General features: G+C 38.5%; 2 protein-coding genes across 3 annotated transcripts in view; one reads left to right on the top strand and one right to left on the bottom strand.

Annotated features, from left to right (window-relative positions):
- The window catches only part of bmpr1b (bone morphogenetic protein receptor type 1B), a 72,683-nt gene extending 61,460 nt beyond the window's left edge, over nt 1-11,223 (top strand). Inside the window, exons 5-14 of the mRNA XM_020705857.2 lie at nt 6,317-6,479; nt 6,568-6,667; nt 6,758-6,860; nt 7,458-7,554; nt 7,634-7,772; nt 7,892-8,084; nt 9,395-9,692; nt 9,832-10,007; nt 10,101-10,231; nt 10,319-11,223. Of these exons, the coding sequence (XP_020561516.1) occupies nt 6,317-6,479; nt 6,568-6,667; nt 6,758-6,860; nt 7,458-7,554; nt 7,634-7,772; nt 7,892-8,084; nt 9,395-9,692; nt 9,832-10,007; nt 10,101-10,231; nt 10,319-10,444 (1,526 nt within the window). The 3' untranslated portion in view covers nt 10,445-11,223. The remainder of the gene's footprint in view (nt 1-6,316; nt 6,480-6,567; nt 6,668-6,757; nt 6,861-7,457; nt 7,555-7,633; nt 7,773-7,891; nt 8,085-9,394; nt 9,693-9,831; nt 10,008-10,100; nt 10,232-10,318) is intronic.
- A 1,221-nt stretch (nt 11,224-12,444) lies between these two features.
- LOC101174433 (netrin receptor UNC5C) overlaps nt 12,445-19,425 on the bottom strand; it is a 199,128-nt gene continuing 192,147 nt past the window's right edge. For both annotated transcript variants that reach the window (XM_011479047.3, XM_004072344.4), the window contains 2 exons: nt 17,186-17,364; nt 12,445-15,371 (listed from right to left, as the gene is read on the bottom strand). In XM_011479047.3, coding sequence (XP_011477349.1) covers nt 15,209-15,371; nt 17,186-17,364 — 342 coding nt within the window. In that variant the 3' untranslated portion in view covers nt 12,445-15,208. The remainder of the gene's footprint in view (nt 15,372-17,185; nt 17,365-19,425) is intronic.

A 19,425-nucleotide genomic window follows, 5' to 3' on the forward strand; every position in this document is an offset into this window, starting at 1 on the left:
TGATCGTACCAACCGCCATCACGTTTTTTCTACAGAGGTTGTAAATGAAAACATATTCGAGTTTGATTTTCAAACCATAAAAAAAAGCTTTTATTTTGGTTGTTTGGAAGAAAAAAAGTTTTTTTATTTGTTTTTTCTAAATTGTAAAAAAAATGTTCATTTTAACCATTTAGTTAAACGGTATGATAATAGTTTTTAAATCTAGATTAACAATAAAAACATGTTCCCATTTTACATAAAAACCCTCTCCAATAGAAATCATGTTTTTGGTGTTTTTGCATTTTTCCCGTAATGGAGGACATATATTAAGCAAATTAAATATCAAAACCACATTTCTTATTGTTTCTTCATTTGAAATGTTGTGAATTTAGGAGCAGTTGCAAAAATGCCGTTTGAAAAAGCTTATAGTTGATGTGGAAAACCTACAATCAGGAGTCCACAAGTTCCCTGCTCTGCTCCATTCTGATGCATCCACTTGTGGACAAATAGATCCATGTTCGTCTTTGTTTTCCTCGTCCTAGTTGGGATCTGGCTCAAAACTGTACAGCTGGCCATTTTCTGTTGCATCGGAAATGTTAAGTTTGAGGGAGTGAGGGACTGTAAACCAGCAGGAGGAAGTGTAAACAAAGTGATTATGGGAAGTCAGGGAAGGCTTACTCCTGTGTCCTAGAAAACTACAGGTTTTTTGGTTTTGGCAAAAAATAAAATAAACAATGTACCGCTAATCATAATTTAAAAAAACTGGGAACTGTTTTATGATACATAGAAAGATGACTGAAGTGGGACTTTACATGGCTTAGAACACCTGGACTCTGCACAAAAAGTTGACTTTTTAGGTCATTTTTTCATATATTAAATAGAAAAGGTTTTTATTTCTCATCTTTGATGAAGGCTTTAGTTTAAACTATGAGGAGATCTTTGTTGAGTTCAAAACACGCACGTTTAGTCATACGGGGTGAAGAGGAGACCTTCACTGCCCAACATCTAGCCTGGGGAATGACAAAAAGTGGGGTTCATTTACGCATTCCTGCACATGTGGGATGTCTCTGCTCATCTCAGCTCTGACAGGAAGAAGGACGTCCAGTTAAGAGCAGGAACTGAACAGGCTTATCTGTCCAAGGAAAAACAGATGCCAAGTGCTAACAGTAGGAGTTAGAGAGAATGAAAAACAAAAAAAAAAAAACCTTTTCACCCTGTGTGTTGCTTTTGCCGTACAGACCACATTGTCAAACACCTGCAAGATGAACAGCTACTTAGAGGGGAAAAGGGGGGAGCAGCTTTGTTAAATGAGAGTGCCGTAAGTGGAAGAGGAGGCGGGCAGTGTTTACATGGGCTCGGGGAAAGGGCTTTTCTGGTTGGCCTTGTTTGACATGACTTGGATAACTAATGAACATTCCCTCTCCTTCTGCTCCCCTCTGACAGTCTATCTGGCTGCACATCTCCTCTCTTCATTTTGCTCTCTCATGCACAATTTCCATCCCTTCACATGCATCCCCTCTGTCTGCAGAAATGTCTTTCCTCTTTTTTCTTTTCCATTTACACAAAGCTGCATCTGTTGAAAAGAAAAGACGGAAAGGGGTTTAGGGAGCAACACTTGTTAATTGCATGTTGACAGTGGCCCCTATATCCTACCATCCAGCCAGAAAAAGCCTGGAGGAGGAGATCTGTTAGGTCGTCATTATATGTGAATAAACATTTTAGCCAATAACATGAATTTAGTTAGTACTGCTTCACTTTTAGAAGCTTAAAGTAAAATTTGTTCGCATGTTTTCTGTATTCTATGTGCTCATTTCATTAAAGCCTTTCTGTCTGTAAATTTCCTTCGTCTGTTTATCCTTAAAGATAAAACTGCAAAGTCAGCGTCTTTTTTTTATCTTAAATGTCAGAATGTCCTCCCACAGACAGATGGGACAAATAGAAAAACTGACTATCTGTGAAGGTCGTCCTTAAAATGCACATCAATATTATTATTTTTTTACTCATAGCTTAGTAAAAACAGCATTTGATTTTATAAAATTCAAGACAGTTTAAAAAAAAAAGAATCAACTCCATTGGAGGCCTTCCTTAAAGACAATAAATATCATGTTTTTGGTGTTTTTAACATGTTCTTGTGGCATTTCTTTTCATGATGGAGTACATGTATAAAGTTTTAAAATTCCAGTTCTGAGTGTTTCTTTATTCAAATTGTTGTTAATCAGGAGCAGACGCGAAAATGTTGTCGGAAAAAGCTTGCAGGTTTGACTTTTAAGCTCCTACGGCAAGCCACAAGCTCCCTGCTCAGCTCCATTGTGATGCTTGTACACAAATAGATCCATAAAAGTCTTTGTTTACCTCTTCTGGCTCAAAACTGTACGACTGGATAGCTCCAATGTTGCTCGCCATTTTATGTTGCACCGGATATGTTAGGTGGTGGGTGTGAGGGGCTTTAACCCTTGTGCTATCTTGGGCACTTTACCATTAGGAGTTGGGTCATCTAGACCCACTAGACAGTGGTCTGAACCTTTTTTCTTCAATGATTTGTGATCTTCACTGGTGTCCATGGATTACATGAAATCTTTCCACCTTTGTCATGGTAGGGAGAACACGTCAATGTAAGGGTGGGGTCATCTAAGATAGCACAAGGGTTAAGTAAGCGGGAGAGCCAGTGAACAGATGGGTTATGGGAAAGGGGGCGGGCTTACAGGTGCGCCAACAGTCCCGCTGACAACTCACAGGCAAATTGGTGAGGATTTACTGCCACTTTTCAGAAACTTGGTTCTAGAAACACAGATTTATTTTTTAAATTTTGGCCAAAAAAGTGCATAATCCTAAGTAAAAGACATGTGGCACCGTCTCTCCCATCGTCTCTGAGAAACCATGGAAATAAATGCTGCAACATTGTGTAAATACTGCTAGCACACGCCATAATATTAGCTGCAACAGTGGTCTCGCCTTAGTGGTTTGACGTTTAGGTGTCATAATCTTCTGGTGAATGTTTTGCTTTCCACGTACATCATTATACCAATCACATAGTTGCTTCTGTCATGAATGACTTCCCCTAACTTTCATTTCAGTTCCTGGTCAGGAAACATTTATGGAAAGGAAACATCCTGTATCTGATCATTCTCCTCGTCTCTGCCCCTGTGGTTGTTTTTTCTCAGTAGCACTCACCTGCACACAGGAAGCAGCAGACAAGGCTGCCAGGTGCAGGTTGGATGTGAGAGGCTTTGTGTTTTGTCAACAGCACAGCAGCACCTCACATGACAATCGGGAAGACTCACGCTGGGCAGAAAGTGGGAGATGAAACAAAAAAAGGGGGGGGGGGGGTTGGCAGCTACACAAGGTATCTACAAATCTGAGTAGATATGGAACTTGAATTTTATAAATGAATGTGAACAGGGGGAGAAGCAGGGCTCCTAAAAGAGATGTGGGGCGAAGAAATAAGGGGACAAAAAGGTTGGCAGCAAATGAAGGATGAAGTGAGTGGGGATTATAGGAGTGGGTTGGAGGGATGGGAGGGAGGAAGGGGGGAGCAGAGTGAGAGAAAGGGTGGAAAAGGCCAGTGGCCTCTGCTCTGCCTCTTCTGTGTGCTGCTAAACTGCCCACCAGTTCCCCGCAGTTCTGTCACTTCTCGTTTGTTAATCCCCTATTCTTCTCCCCCTCCTACTCTTCCTCGCTCCCTTTCGCTCAAATCGGTCAATTGTTAATGTGACCCCTTTAAACCCTTCTGTCTCCCTCTTGCAGTTTTGTCAACACATTATCTGTGTGTACAGGAAGGGTTTCTCAAAGAAAGTTGCCAAATGTATTTTTATGCAGACTTCCTCTATGAAAGCGAAGCATACTGTGAGTCCGCCAACATGGCTTTTTTGTTTTGCTTAGCTGTGATGAAGAGGACTTTGCCGTCTCATTATGAAGCTGCAGATTTTTTCATACTACTAAAAAGAAAAAAAAGAAAAAAAAAACCAAAACCTGAGATTTTGGATTGGATTTGGCTTAATTGTCATTGCGTTTTTTTACGGATGTGTTTGCATGTAAATGACGCAGAAAACTAACGTTTGCTTTGAAATACAGACAAAACAAGTTTCTGTTGACAGTATGCTTTTTTAACTTTTCTTTTTCCTTTTTTAAAGAAATAATGTATTAAATCTGATCTAATAAAAGTTTTAAAAAGTCTGCGAAACCATTCATGGAAGGACAGAGCAGTATCACATTTGTTTACATGCTTATAACAAGTGAGTTTAGATTATTAAAAAAAGGTACGATTATCTTAACTGTTTAACATTCATTTCTTTCTATTCAAAGCCTGATATAATCATGTTAAAATGAATAATGCTTCCACCTGCTGGAAAGTAATCTGAACATGTGCTGTAATTAGAGAATAAGATTGTATCTCAGTGAAAAAAAATAAATAGGGAGCTCTCTTTGGACCATCTCTGCTTGCAGCTGTTAAGCATCTGGTCTCAATGATCTTGCTGGAATGAATGAATGAAGATCTTGAGAGCCGTACAGAGAAGGCGAATCCGTGGCCTTTTTTTTTTTTTTCTTCCTCTCCTTCAAGTGACAAACAGGTGTCCTTTTGAAATGGGATAAGCGGGGAATAAAGGGGGTTTGGTTCTGGAGCTTTGGAGCTGTATCAGTTGTTAGAGCAGCAAAATCTGCTTTTAGAAAGAGAATGTCCTGATATCAAGTGTTATGAATGTTGAGTGGGTGTAAGCTCAGGACTTTCATCTTGTCATTTCTGCCTGTGTTGGGTTTCAACCAGAAAGTATAACTATAATCCAGCTTATTTAGCAGCACTTGCAAACTTGTTTTTTGCCGTTTTCGGCTATGACCTGCTCATTCATTGTACATGCGATTCCATAACAATATATGGCAGGAACAGCCACATGTTTACATGACCAGAGATGGTCATCCTAGCATAATTAGTGTAGGGGCAGTCTTTTACTTCATAGCAACTAATGTTTGCTAGGGTCACATTGATCCCAAGGCCGTTGGAAGGCAATCGCTTCAATTGGTGCGAAATGTGACACAAGGTGATGACGTTCTCCTCGATTGGAATTTTACACCGGTATTACAATCGCATGCAGATCGCAACTTCACTAATTTCAAGAAATTAGAAGACGCAATGGCAGAGCAAACTGGCTCCAAAAAATTGTTTCCATGCCCAGGATTTCGAAGACAAAGCCACCATTACTGTATTCCAAATACGATCGGGGTTAGACGTTATTTTCTTATGACTCAACTCTAAAACAATGAAGTAAAGAAAACACACAACATTTTCACTGCATATTTACTTTCATATGCAACTATAACTTCAACTTCAACTTCAGCAATATTTGATTAAGATATGGATCAGGTGGCAAAACATTTCAAATTTAACTTTCTTTTTAAACTTTGGTTGTTTGGTGTGAGGCTTTTACAATCGAAAAAAAAAAAAAAAAAAACTTAATGTACCATCTGATGTCTGCACCATTAATTAACCACAAACAGAATCTCAAAGATCCCATAAATCACTCTAAATAAAATACAAAACCACTGAAATGTTGGAGGAAGTCGCATCATCAGGCTTGAAAAATAAAAAATGCCACTCAAAGTTTGTTGCAGTTATCGTGGCAAGTTGCCAGCGAAACCGGCCAATTTTAGTATGAACTAGACCGCCCAATTGCAGTAGGGATGCAATACAACTGATGCGATTGTTGATCCCTAATTAGTATCAACCGAGCTGATATTCTAATACAAAAACATAGTAAACTTCAGATGTTTGTTTTATCAAAGGTGAAAGCATGCTTATGAAATAAGAACATTTGATTTAGGTTTGCTGCTGCAGATACTTTTATTGTGGTATTTTTAAAGGTCACTGGCCCTCTGTGGAATATTTTGATCATTTATGCCAAATTTAAACTGCTATTTGTTCTCTTAGCATTGTTAAGATGCAGAAAAACTGCAACAGGTATGTGCATCTTATTACCAAAATGACAGAACTCCAGATAAGATGTTGTTCCTTCTGCACCATCAAAAGGATGCTCTGTATTTTATGAGGATGGCCTTTAAAAAAGAAGGTTCCAGAGAAGTTGAGACATTTTCTTCATTCAGTTCCAACTTTAACTTTACTAACAGTGTGTGTTTAAAATTTGTGTGGTCGTCTCTCCCATCGTCTCTGAGAAACCACGGAAATAAATGCTGCAACATTGCGTAAATACTGCTAGCACACGCCATAATATTATCTGCGACAGTGATCTCGACTTGGTGGTTTGTCGTTAGGTGTCATAATGTTCTGGTGAATGTTTTGCTTTCCACGTGAACTCGCCTGCTTTGTCTCTGTGTGGTTTGTCGGTAGGTAACATACTGGACAGCATGCTGCTACGAGGATCCAGTAGAGATGCGGTGGAGAGCGGAAAGGAGACGTCAGGCAGCATCGCTCCGGCGTCGGCCTCCCACAGATTCCTGTGGTGCTATTGCTCTCACCACTGCCCAGATGATTCCACCAATAACACTTGCAGGTAAGACATGGGGGGGTAAAAAAAAAAAAAACAACCCTGTATTTATTGTCCTTCTTTGAGGGTTTTGTTAAAACGTTACCTTTTTTAGGACTGACGGCTACTGCTTTACCATGGTGGAGGAGGAGGGAGGAGTTCCTGTTCTGACTGCAGGTTGTTTGGGTCTGGTTGGATCAGAGTTTCAGTGTAGGGTGTGTGGATTCTTTCAACATCGCAGCACATAAAAGGTCAATATGTGAGGAGCAAAAAAGCTCAGATTCGTTTTACGGCTTTCTTTTCAGGACATAGGGGGGTTTCGCCAAAGAAAGTCTCTAGAGTGCTGCACAGATGAAGACTTCTGCAACAGAAACCTCCGTCCAACACTACCGCCACTCCAGCCCCCTCGTAAGTTTGCCTCCCCGCCTGCATCACTCATCGATGCCCTCCCTCTGATGTCGCTGGCGGCTGACAGTGACAGAGTGGGGGGGGGTGGTGATAAAGACCGTGACAGCTGTGAGTGATGGCCTTGCGGTGCGCAGGATTCGCAGTCATAATGGCTTTGTTAGAGAGTCAAATGGGCAAGAGGGGGGAAGAAGTCACTGTCAAACAGTCCCGCTGCCCACCGCAGTGTCTGACGGAGCAGGAAGGTCTGCTCTGCCAGTCTTTTTGTGTGAAGGAGAAATGGGAAGCTTAGGTTCTTAGAGAAAATCGCAAGTGCCAGCAGAAGCAGAGGGCCCGGTCATCAATCTGTAACTCCATCGCAGGGGATCAGACACAAAAGCCATGGAGGGCTTTTCTTTTAGCTGCTAACCCAGCTTTTGAGGGGAGAGTATTAGAAGAAGAATTTGAAAAATCGAAGAGATTTTCGCATCATTTTTTGGACAATGTGTCTTTTTTAAGGATTGTTCATTTCTTCTTTTACTCAATAGTTTGTTTGTTTTTTCTCAGTAACCTACACAGACCGAACTATGCTTTGGACTGATTTTTTATTATTGTTTCCAGTCTACGTCGATGGGAAGATTCACCACATGGCTCTGCTGATTTCAGTCACTGTGTGCAGCATCATATTGGCTGGAATCATTGTCTTCTGCTACTTGAGGTAAATAATACACACTTTCTTTGTGTGTTACAGAGGGCATTTGGCCTCTAAGAAAGTGTGTCAAATATTGTTGTTTCAGGTATAAGCGTCAGGAGTCCCGTCCTCGGTACAGTATCGGTCTGGAGCAGGATGACACTTACATTCCTCCCGGAGAATCCCTGAAGGACCTGATAGAGCAATCTCAGAGTTCTGGATCAGGCTCAGGGCTCCCTCTATTGGTGAGTTGTGAGCACTGCAAAAGCTGCTTTTTGGACATGGCACCATCTTTTTAGGCATAACTTCTTGAATTTGTTTATCCTCAGAAAACATAAAGCTATTATGATGTTTTTCTTTTTAGGTTCAGAGAACGATAGCCAAGCAGATTCACATGGTTAAACAGATTGGCAAAGGGAGGTATGGAGAGGTGTGGATGGGTAGGTGGAGGGGGGAAAAGGTGGCTGTAAAGGTTTTCTTCACTACAGAAGAAGCCAGTTGGTTCAGAGAGACTGAAATCTACCAGACTGTCTTAATGAGACATGAGAATATCTTGGGTGAGTTTATATTCATGTTATCCATTCTTACATTGTTTCTTGCTTTTTCTCTATATTTCCATTAAAAAAAAACAATAAAACAAAATAGACAAGTGCACACTTAATCTAAATCAATGTTAAATCCAAAAGTGTGAATGTACAAGCTTTGAATTTGAAGCAAAAAAAATATATAAAAAAAGGTTAATAATAAAAGAAATGCAAAAAAACAAAAACAATAGTGTGTTCCATCTGCTCCACCAGAATGCCCTCTGCTTCAAAACAGATTAATTATGACTAAAAGCTTGTTTAGCAGAACAGGTTGTGAAGTCAGAAACGGCAGACTCTGAACAAAAAGTCGCCTAATTAAAAGCTTACATAGCATTGCAATTAAATTGTGGGGCAAAAGATCATCGGTTTAAAAAACAGCATTACAAACAAGATGTTGTTCTGTATAATGCTGCCTTTAGCAAAAGCTGAGCTCCGACACATGGTCAACTGCTAAGCTACGCTTAAGTAGTGGGATTTGGCAGCGCATTGAATTTTCTGATAAATGAGGTGTTATGAACAAGGAAGTAAAAATATTTATGCCTAACCCTTGTGCTATCCTATGGACTTTAACATTGGTAGTGGGGTCACTTAGACCCCACAAGACAGTGCGCTGAACTTCAATGATATTGGATCTGCACTGGTGTCCATGGATTACATGAAATCCTCTTTACCTTTATCCACCTCTGTCATGGTAGGGATAACACGTCAATGTAAGGATTGGGTCATCTGGACCCCATAGGATGGCACAAGGGTGAAAGTAATTCTTATTTTTTGCTGCAAATTGAATTGCAAATGTTAGTATCTGAAAATTGATTTTGAAGAAAAAAAACCTCAAAATTTTCAGTTATACTTTTACATTAGCTTAAAACTATCAGATTTTATGGTTCTTTATTACAATTGATTGTTGTTTTTTTTACAATTTAAATATAGAACTTTTAGTCACAAAATAATGTTTTAGAAATTATTTCCATTTTGTTTGATAGAACAGTTTTAAAATGCAAAAATTAGAGCCCATGAATGGATTTACAATAGATATTTTTAAATCAGCACTGTTTTGTGAAGATATCCACACAAAATAATTGTCTAAAACAACAAAAAGGAAAAGTATGCTTAGATTGGGTGCTGTGTACCTTCACTATTGTGTTGTCCATAAACCAAATTTGTAACCTTAACTAACACATTTAGAAAAGGCCGGTAATGTGTCAACAGATGGATGATTGTCATTCAAGAATATTAACTTCTTTGTCATCTTCTTCCTTGCATTTTCTCTCTTCCATTTACAGGTTTCATAGCTGCAGATATCAAAGGAACTGGCTCCTGGACGCAGCTTTACTTAATCACCGACTACCATGAAAACGGATCCTTGTATGACTACCTCAAATCTACCACTCTGGATAACAAAGCTATGCTGCGTCTGGCCTACTCGTCAGTGTCGGGGCTCTGTCATCTCCACACAGAGATCTTTGGCACGCAGGGGAAACCTGCTATTGCTCACAGGGACCTGAAGAGTAAGAATATCCTGGTAAAAAGAAATGGGACCTGTTGCATCGCTGATCTGGGACTGGCAGTCAAGTTCATCAGGTGAGTATATCAGGAGTCAAAAAAATAAACGTGAAAAAAATTGCAGAAGCCCATAAATACAATGTATGGCTTCTTTCTGTAATACGAATAAAAACTGTATTTTAGAAGATTTCAAACTATTTACTCTTGAACTCTGCAGTGACACCAACGAGGTAGACATCCCTCCCAACACTCGAGTTGGCACAAAGCGCTACATGCCTCCGGAGGTTCTGGAGGAGACCTTGAACAGAAGTCATTTTCAGTCGTACATCATGGCTGATATGTACAGCTTTGGGCTCATCCTGTGGGAGATCGCTCGGCGTTGTGTCTCAGGAGGTAAACATGCATAAGTCAAAGAGCTTTTGTTTTCTGCATTTGTGCCACAAACTCCATTCACAGCCCTTGCCTTGATCTTTGTGTCTTGCTTAGGAATCCTTGAGGAGTATCAGTTACCTTATCACGACTTAGTTCCTACAGACCCGTCGTATGAAGATATGAGGGAGGTGGTCTGCATCAAAAAGCTGCGACCATCGTTTCCAAATCGATGGACAAGTGATGAGGTAAAATATCTTGGAAAAAAAACCTGCATCACACACAGATAAGGAAAAAGCTAACAACAGTGTAACACACGTCTGTATCCCCCTCAGTGTTTAAGGCAGATGGGAAAGCTGATGACAGAATGCTGGGCCCATAACCCCGCCTGCCGCCTCACAGCACTACGGGTCAAAAAGACACTTGCGAAAATGTCAGAATCGCAGGATATCAAGCTGTGAGTTTGCAGTGCTAGCTGTGCACAGAAAGTCGACTGACAATCACTCGGATTCTGGTCCATTCCGTGCTAGCCTTGCTTTCTGGAGAAGGAAAAGGGAGAAGAAACTTCAAGGGTCCTATCACTCTGAATCCACGCTCCATGAAGTCTGCAACCAACCCAAATGAAGACGTGTCTTAATGTGGCTCTGTTAGGTCCATCTTTTGACGTCATGTCAGATTAGACAGAAGACTTTAAAACCGTGTAGATTCCTATGTTCCAAAGGTTTTGGATAGGAAATGTGACATGTGACTGTGGCTGCAGAGAAACTCCAACAGGCTACTGACCAGTAAGTGGAATGTTGTATCCATGCTTTCTGTGAAAGCTTCCCTACATGTAAACAAAGCTCTGGTAGATAGAAATGAAGGGATGTGCTTTAAAGCACATGAATTCTTTTTTGCAACAAACACCTCTTTTCTAAACACACATTGCCCCACTACTGGCTTTATACTATTATTATTAATATTATTGATATTATTATTATTGAGCAAACACATTTTTGTCACTCTTAAGTGATCTGCTTTTGGCAACAGGGCCCAACTAAGAGACAAAAGTATTTTTTTAGGTTTTACTGTCATTTTATTTTGTTCGTTGTGATATTGTTTGTAGACACTGAAGAATTTAATTTAGTTTGTACGTTGTGATAGGCTGACTGAATTTGGAAAAGTCCGTTCTCCGTGTAAAAGCTGGAATCTATAAATCTGTATGTTCAGAAATAAAGTTTTTAAGTTCAAGTACGTTCTATAGGACTGCATTTGTCTTTGAGTTACAATAAAGATGGATGACTTTCGAAAACCTGCTGTAAATAGAAGAAAAGGATTCAAACTTGAGGTAATTGAAAGAGAAGAGTGCCCTCTTTAGGAATGACCGTGTAAGTGCAGAAAGGGAATTTTACTTCACTGACCAACAATTGTTCTCTTATCTGCCTTTATTCTAAATTAGAGCAACAAGCTACGATTAACTAAAGAATTAAAGGCAGATAAAAAAAAAACTTTTATAACTTCACAATTATCTCAAAAAGTCATAAAAGCATGATCAACTATAGCAGCTTTTACATCAAATTCACTGTGAATAATTGTCTTCGATTGGGTCACTATATTTGATAAAAATGGTTACCTAAAATATAAATATAGTTGATGATAAATGTATCATCATTGCCTTATAATTTAATTAGTGTATTTCTTTACACTTTGTCCCCCCTTCATGCCAGAATTTATCTCCAATTATTGAAAAAATATTCAGAATGCTTTTTTGTTTTGTTAAAGTTAATGCTAAGTCTGGTTAGGTCCTGGATTTGATGGTGAAGAGGTCAAATGATGATGCTTTAACCCTTGTGCTATCATAGGCACTTTAACGTTGGGAGTTGGGTCATGTAGACCCACTAGACAGTGCTCTGAACCTTTTTTCTTCAATGATTTGTGATCTTCACTGGTGTCCATGGATTACATGAAATCTTTCCACCTTTATCCACCTTTGTCATGGAAGGGAGAACACGTCAATGTAATGGAAAGTGTATAAAGTATCTGGAAAATGAAAAATGTTTTAAAATCTTGTGACTCTAGAACCTAAAATAATGAATGATAAAATTTTAGCAACTCTTAACAAAAATTTACTATGAAAATAAATATTTTTTGGGGTCAATAAATTAGACAAAAATATTTACATACAAACTAAATACTGTAATTGAAAAGTCTGTCATTTTATTGCCTCATATTTTATTATAGCAGTGTTTACACTTTTTTACCTGATTTAAGTGATGTGATTAAAAAAAATATGATGAAAGTGAAAAAAGTGTGAAGAATTTGGAAACTAAGAAACTTATATAAAACTTTTGAGTCTGGACCCTAAAGTTATGAATACACTTGTTGTATATTTTACTTTTCTAACCACCCACTCTGCTGCAGAAACAGATGAGAAGTGCAGGTTTTTGACATATTTTGAAATAAATCCACCAAATACACACCATATTATTAGCATTGCTTATAAATATAATTTATTAATTGTCTTAAAAATTATTTCTTACACTTTGTACAGAAAACTATTAGAGGAGATAGAGAGGCAAGCAGTCAGCAAGACTGAACAGGACTCTTGAAGCGTTTGAACCGGATTGAGCTAAAAACGGACCGTCACTGTCTCACACTAACCAAGCCAAACCACTCCTGGTATTGAAAAAATCAAAAATGAACTCACAAGGACAGTTCTAGGTATAGACTCCTATCATAATAACCAATGCCAAGTTTGCATAGTAGACACTTCTTTAACAAAACAGGAAAGAAAACTTGAAACATACAAACTATTTTCTAACTCTTCTGCATTTTTTGTTACAATCTAAAATTTGTCAAACATAGTCAACAGTAGACAACTGTACATATTTTAATAGAAAATACTTTTTTTTACACACTTTGATATCTTAACACTACTTTCTACATTTTCACATCGTGAAGGATCGTTCTCAGGAGGCCTGCTTGGGTTCTCCTCCAACCTTCACACCTACAAAAAGTTCATCCTGCCGTTAAACCGTGAAATCAAAGCATAATTCCATCTATTGACTGACTGGCTTCCTTCAGTATGGTAACTCAGGTAACGCTGATCACTTCTGAGCTGTTGAATTTGGTGATTACCTTTTTAAAGTAGCCCATCTCATCTCTACAAGGTCCTCAACATATGAAAACACATGAATCTGACCAAAATCCTGACTTTGGATCTGAAGTGTTGTCCACATCTGATTTCTACAGCCAAACAGAAGGTGAGGATCTTGTTGTTGCACATTTCTCACTGACTGAACAAGGCAAGCAAAATCAATAGGAGAAATCAATGTCTGAAGGTTTCCCCCCCTCTGTGGACGGCTACAAGGTGAAACCTGTCATGTTCGGATGATGACCGCACCTTTTGTCCTCCTCTTCAACTCCACTTCTGCCGCCTTTTCTCTTCAGCAACATACTCCTTGGAATCTCCTCTGCATACCTGATGTTCAGTTACATATGGCGTCTCTCCAAACTTCACAAAAAAACAAAACAAAAAATCAACTCCTGTCTTTATCTGAACGTCCATGTTTTCTTGTTTAAAAAAACAAAAGGGGTTTAAAGAACATCCAAACCCCTTTGAGGATAAAGCTGCTTTCAATGGCGAGCTTGCACTGCACCTTTAAAACGACACACTGTTGACCCGAGTCAAGGCAACACTTTCAAAGCCAAGCTGTTTTGGAAATTACACGTATATTACACATTATTTTACATAGGCCACTTCAGTTGATCTTAAGCTCTTATTTGCAAACGTCTTCAACATATACTTGTTGGAATGTTAGTCGCATGACAGGAAAATCTGGGGAAAACTCCTCATTAACTAAACTGTTACAAAAAAAATAATGATGATTGAAAAAAACTGATATGGAAATATGATATCAGACACAATTATATATTTACACATTTGAGACAAAAGAGTGGGTTCTTTAAAATTGTTGAGTGTAGATCAATTTGTCAATAGTCCCTTGGTAACATCCATGAATATTGTTTTTATAATGTAACGCAACTTTGTTTTATGACATAAAGTTGGTCAAAATGGTTAAAAAATTGTTTGTTTTTTTGGGTATCTACTGATAATAAGTCATGACAGACAGCGGTGACACTGCCAGTCTTCCTATCTGATGAAAAAATCCATTTTTTAACTCCACTGAACTGTTCGGCAGCTGCATCACTACAGACATGCTTGATTATGCACTCAAATGAAGATTGGTTTGTTGAATTTTTTTTAAATTTTTATTTTGGTATTTTTCCCTGCAGATCCATCTGTGAGATTGAACAAACTGAACTGTTACTTTGTTTATCTTGAAAACACAGATGTTGCAAGCGTCCACTATTGAGTGAACAGGCCTTTTCACTTGCATCTTTCTGGAAATTAGCATTTAGTTAGAAGAAGAAATTAACTTTGCTTACTTTGTGACCCAAAATTGTAAAAAACTGACCCTTGTTTTCTATGACAAAGGAATCTGCTATAATCTGCAGATCTGCTGTAATCAGGTCTCTCCATTAACATGTGCAGACTGCAGACTACATGCTGCAAAGACACGGATCTGGCCTGATAAATACAGCTGGGGCCCAAGGGAAGAGCCACTCTCGCTCTCATTTGCATCCAGATGATCACCTGTTGCTGATTCAATCACCTTATGCTTTTCTGATTCATTCATTTAGTTCATCCTTCCTTCGTTTACATTCATCTTCCTGAAGAATCAGCTTCACTGTGAATTTATCATCAGTCGAACTTCTTCCAATGTATTTGTATTCATTGATTTTCCTATTTACCCTTCAGTTTTCTTGTTTTATTTCTTTCTGAAATAAAATCAGAGTGCATGTTTTTTTTTTTCCTTTTCTCATCTGTTCAGCACTAAGTAAGAAAATACCTGCGTAGTACAGAGATATTTGTGTTTGTTTTTCTCAGTATGTGAATGTTTGTGTTTTCCTGATATGTTGAATTATCTCTCCTGGGGTCGACATCTTGCGCGCAGAAGATGCGCATGTAGCTCGGGCACCAGCTTAAGCATCTCTCATGGCTTCTGTTGCCATGTCGGTTCGGCTCCCCCTTTTCTTTAAGCGGTGCTCAATCACCATGGCGACGGCTTATCTTTTGCTTCCATATAATTGTTTCATTGCTGTAGCAGCAGGACCAACCATAGAGAATTCACAAGTAATTATCTCCAGAGTTCTGTCATCATCTTAGTAACCACGCTGCCTCGTCAGTGTTCACATGTCATGGAGGCGAGGCTGCTGTCATGGCGACCCATTTCTTCCAGTACAGCGGCCAGTTCGTTTAGGTCTCCATCAGGGAAGTGCTGGGCCTCCCAGAGATCCAGGATCACACCTGTCGGACTGGACTTGGTGGCAAAGTAGTTCAGGTACCTGAAGGACAAGAAGCAGGCAGAAGGAAGTACAACTAGTAAGTATTGATTATTCATATTTATTAATTTATTTTGTAGAGATTCTTCCCTGGGGCGGGGATAACTTTTAAATCCTTTTAACTGTTTTTTAACTTCTCCTGTCTAGCGGCTGAGCAAACACATAACAGCTGAAGGCCTCTTGTGTGAGAAACTTTGTTAAAATAGGGGCTTATGAATCTCTGCACACATGTGGTGTATATTTATATAAACCCTATTTCTACATGAAGCTACATTTTATTTAGATCGATTATATTTGCATTAAGATGTCAAGAAGTTGGAAGATGAAAAAATAGGAGAAAGAATGGGGGGGGGGGTCATAATGCCTGAAGGCTTTTTCAACGTTCACTTGTAACTGTGTCTTCATTGCACCTCTTGATGGTTTATGATTAAGCAGCTGGGAAACCAGAACATTGAGACCTGTCCAAGCACATGCCAGAGCAAGACTTTGCAAATACTTAAACCCCTAAAGCTAATCAGCAGGTTTTAAATTATGATTAAATCACAAAAATCTGTCATCTATTCAGCAGGGAGCTGTGACGGCTGTCAAAAGTCGAGACTGCAATGATTGCAGAGGGAAGGTTCGCGTCTAAACCGTCTCTGACAAAGACGCCGAGTCATTTTGAAATGCAAAATCCATCAGATAAAAGTCCCAAGAGGAGAAAAGTGAGACTTTGTGTTTCTGAAAATCTCATGATTGTACTGTAGGCACACTGTGTTGCTGGTTAAACAGAAGCAAAAATATGTACCATCACTCCTACAGATTTGATCCTCCTTTACATTTCCTCGTTCATAACAGAAAGCTAACTTCATTCCTATCAGTTCTTTTTTGTTTTAGACTTGATCTGTCTTCAGTTTGTGATTAAAAGTAATCAAATATCAGGGTATTTTAGCAAAAGCGACAAACCGAAGCAACTTTCCTCGTTTATTAAAGCCGTGTCAGTGCAGTTCAGCAAACGCAGCTGACTGTTTATGAATAAGATCATATAAAAAAAGTTATGTGAAGAGAGATGGCTGTTAAAACCAAGCAAGCCTGACGCCAAAGCCAAACATCTGTTAAGTATCAATTACAGGGATAGAAAGGAAAATATATGCTTGTTAGATCGTTCCCTTTTATTGAAGTTATAAAGTGTATATTTTATTAGTGACCTGGAAATAAACAATAATTTGACAAATTTTAGGAGTTATGTAGCCCAGACCAGGCAGAAGCTGTCTGACAACGATGTGCACTTTGAGTGGTTTTCCTCCAAGTAAGTGGCTCTGCTAGGAGAGGCTGCTTTTAAGTGATCCATTCAGGAATTATCTGTGTAAACCAGAACTATCAATGGTGCCCATGATTCAAATAGGAAGTGCACTCCTATTTTGTTATCATAGTAGCAGTATTTCATTTTCTATGTGGGGACTCTGCAGGGATTTACGTTCATGATGCTGAAATGTGTGCAAATTGAGTAAACAGATTTATTTTTCGTGCGTCTGCAGCAAAGGATTCCCACAAATAAAAAGATTAATTGTTCATGAAATTATGTCAAATTGATTTTTGCGTGTGCTATTGTTCATTTGAGCCCGGCGTAGACACAGTGGGACCGCAGGGATGTACAAGGCTTTTTTTATTTGATTTTATTTCTGTTTATTCTGTGATTTTATCATCAGAGGCACATTTAAGAACACACATTCTGATCCCGCTTAATGAACCTTTTAAACAATTTAATTTTAACCAAATAAAACATCTGAAAGGGGAGCATAAAAACAAATAAGAAAGTGAAACAATACAAACGTTACCTGTCAAGATTGAGTTTGTGAGCAAGCATCCTCCAGTCGTTCCCTCTGGTCTGGGGTGCATCCAGACTTCCACACAACTTCTGTCTGATGGATAACGGAATACGGAAGGCGTTAGGCCCCGTCAAGGTAGTGATGTTGCTGGCTGGGTCCATCAGGGACGTGTCTATGCACTGGAGCTCCTAGAAAGATGAAAAGAGTGGAAAATAACAATTATGTTTTGAATTAAAGTAAATAAAAGGTGGTACTATTTCTCCACCTCTCCTTGTGGTTTTCAGGGTCACCAATTACACTTTTGTCTACAAATTAAAACAGGAAAGAGACAAGCAGGGATGACCTGCTCCAAGCTCACTCTCGCCTCTCGCTGTCGATCCCCATCTCTTTCTAAACCTTCATCCCATTAACCTGCCACTCCTGAGCTGAAAAGAGGCTGCAGACTAATGAATGTGGCCTGTCAGAGGGAAACAACAACTGCCACTGTTGATGTGAATGATTACCATTTACTGCATCTACTTAGCCCCTTTCCAGAGAAGGATGTGACTGGAGACCGAATGATTGATGTAAAGAGACACTCAGACTCTGCTGAAATATAATAAACCTGTTTTACATTTTATGTACAGTTTCCTCTTTAAATCAAAGAGCAGCATCTGTGTTTGGAGGAGACTAGATGTCCTTCCACAGCTCCTTCAACTGCCCAACACTTGTGTACTTGTTTTCTTATCTATTGATCATGTCAAATCACGTTCTGGAAACTGGAAAAAGGCAATAAAGAACTTTTAGTCAAAGAAATTAGCATCTGGGGGGAGAATAGAGTTTAGCATTTACAAATTTGTCAGCCAAGTGTTTAAAAAAAGGCTGCTCCAAGAAATATGTGTTGTTATCTGTGCTTTATCCTCTGCTAACGAGCTTTTTTATGAATGTAAGTCACACTATCTCTTAAAAAGTACAGTTAGTTGGACCATCCTAGGAAAGAGAAGGTCAAGATGTAAACACATTGATTTGATTTGTGGAGATTTCGAAAAAACGCAAAGAAAAAAAAAAAGTAGGCTTGCTAATATTGCTTTTTGACGTGAAAATATACAAAAAAATCTTAGAGATTAAGCAATATTTAGTCTGCTAAATGCCGAAACCATATATTTCATATTTGATACATGCATTTCTGAGACCACTATTTCATTAGAATGATTAAAACCATTCTTAAAGAATAAAACATTTTGTGCACTTTCTTGCATGTTTTCTGTCTGTATAACTCTATCATTTCACTAGGGGCAGTAGAAGGGCTTTTTCTGCTCATTTAAAAATGGCTGTCTCCGTGAAATGTCAAAAAACACTTTTGGCGTGAACAGTATTGCTAATTTTCCCAACTTTATGGGGAGAAAAACTCATCATTTATTCATTATTCATTTTTTTAAATTACATTGCTGATAATTAATTATTTATACACGTTTTAAACTGTGTGGATCAAATTTGAGATGGGAAGTGAATGAGGTGTTTTTTTCTTTCCTGAACATTTGTGGTAGTATTTTTGCATCTAAGCCTGACATTGTTGTGAGCAAACATTTACCAAAACACCCAAATGATATTATCTATATAACATTAAAAAAAATTCTTACAAATCTTTTATGGAGTTTTCATGAAAAGGTTTAAAAAACATCTTTACTCCTAAAAGATTTTAGAATTTTCTGTCAATTCTCGGATGTAGTAGGATTTACATGGATAACATACACTGTTAAGCAGCTAAAAGAGCCACAAAAAGGTGGCAAACATTTTAACTGTTGGCTGCAGTTCTTTTTAGAAAAAAAAAAAAAAAAGAAAAGTTAATTTAGTGTTTTGTGTAAAAGCTGCAACCAGTCTTTCTTACTTTATTGAACAATGACTCTTCAGTTTAGCTGATTGCACAAAGTCCTAACAAGGTCAAAACATTTAAGTGTATTGACTTACAAACAAAAAAACAACTTAAAAATAAAAAAGCAGTTTGTACAAGTGGCTTATTATGCACATGCGTATAGAGCATTGTAACAGCAAAGTCACACACACAAAGTGTTTGTGTAACTTTGCTGTTACAATGCTCTGTAAAATCAAAGACAAGTTATTCCTCTTGTGTTGTGTGACCTTTAACTGTTGCATGAATGATTGAACAGAGTCACCGAACCATAACAGAAACCCCGACTGTCACCGAAAGCAAAGCTTGGTGACTCTGGACCTTCGACAGAAGAAAAGACAAGATGCAAGTTTATAAGAAT

This window comes from Oryzias latipes, chromosome 9 (genome assembly GCF_002234675.1).
Source record: "Oryzias latipes chromosome 9, ASM223467v1".
NCBI classification, from domain to species: Eukaryota; Metazoa; Chordata; class Actinopteri; order Beloniformes; family Adrianichthyidae; genus Oryzias; species Oryzias latipes.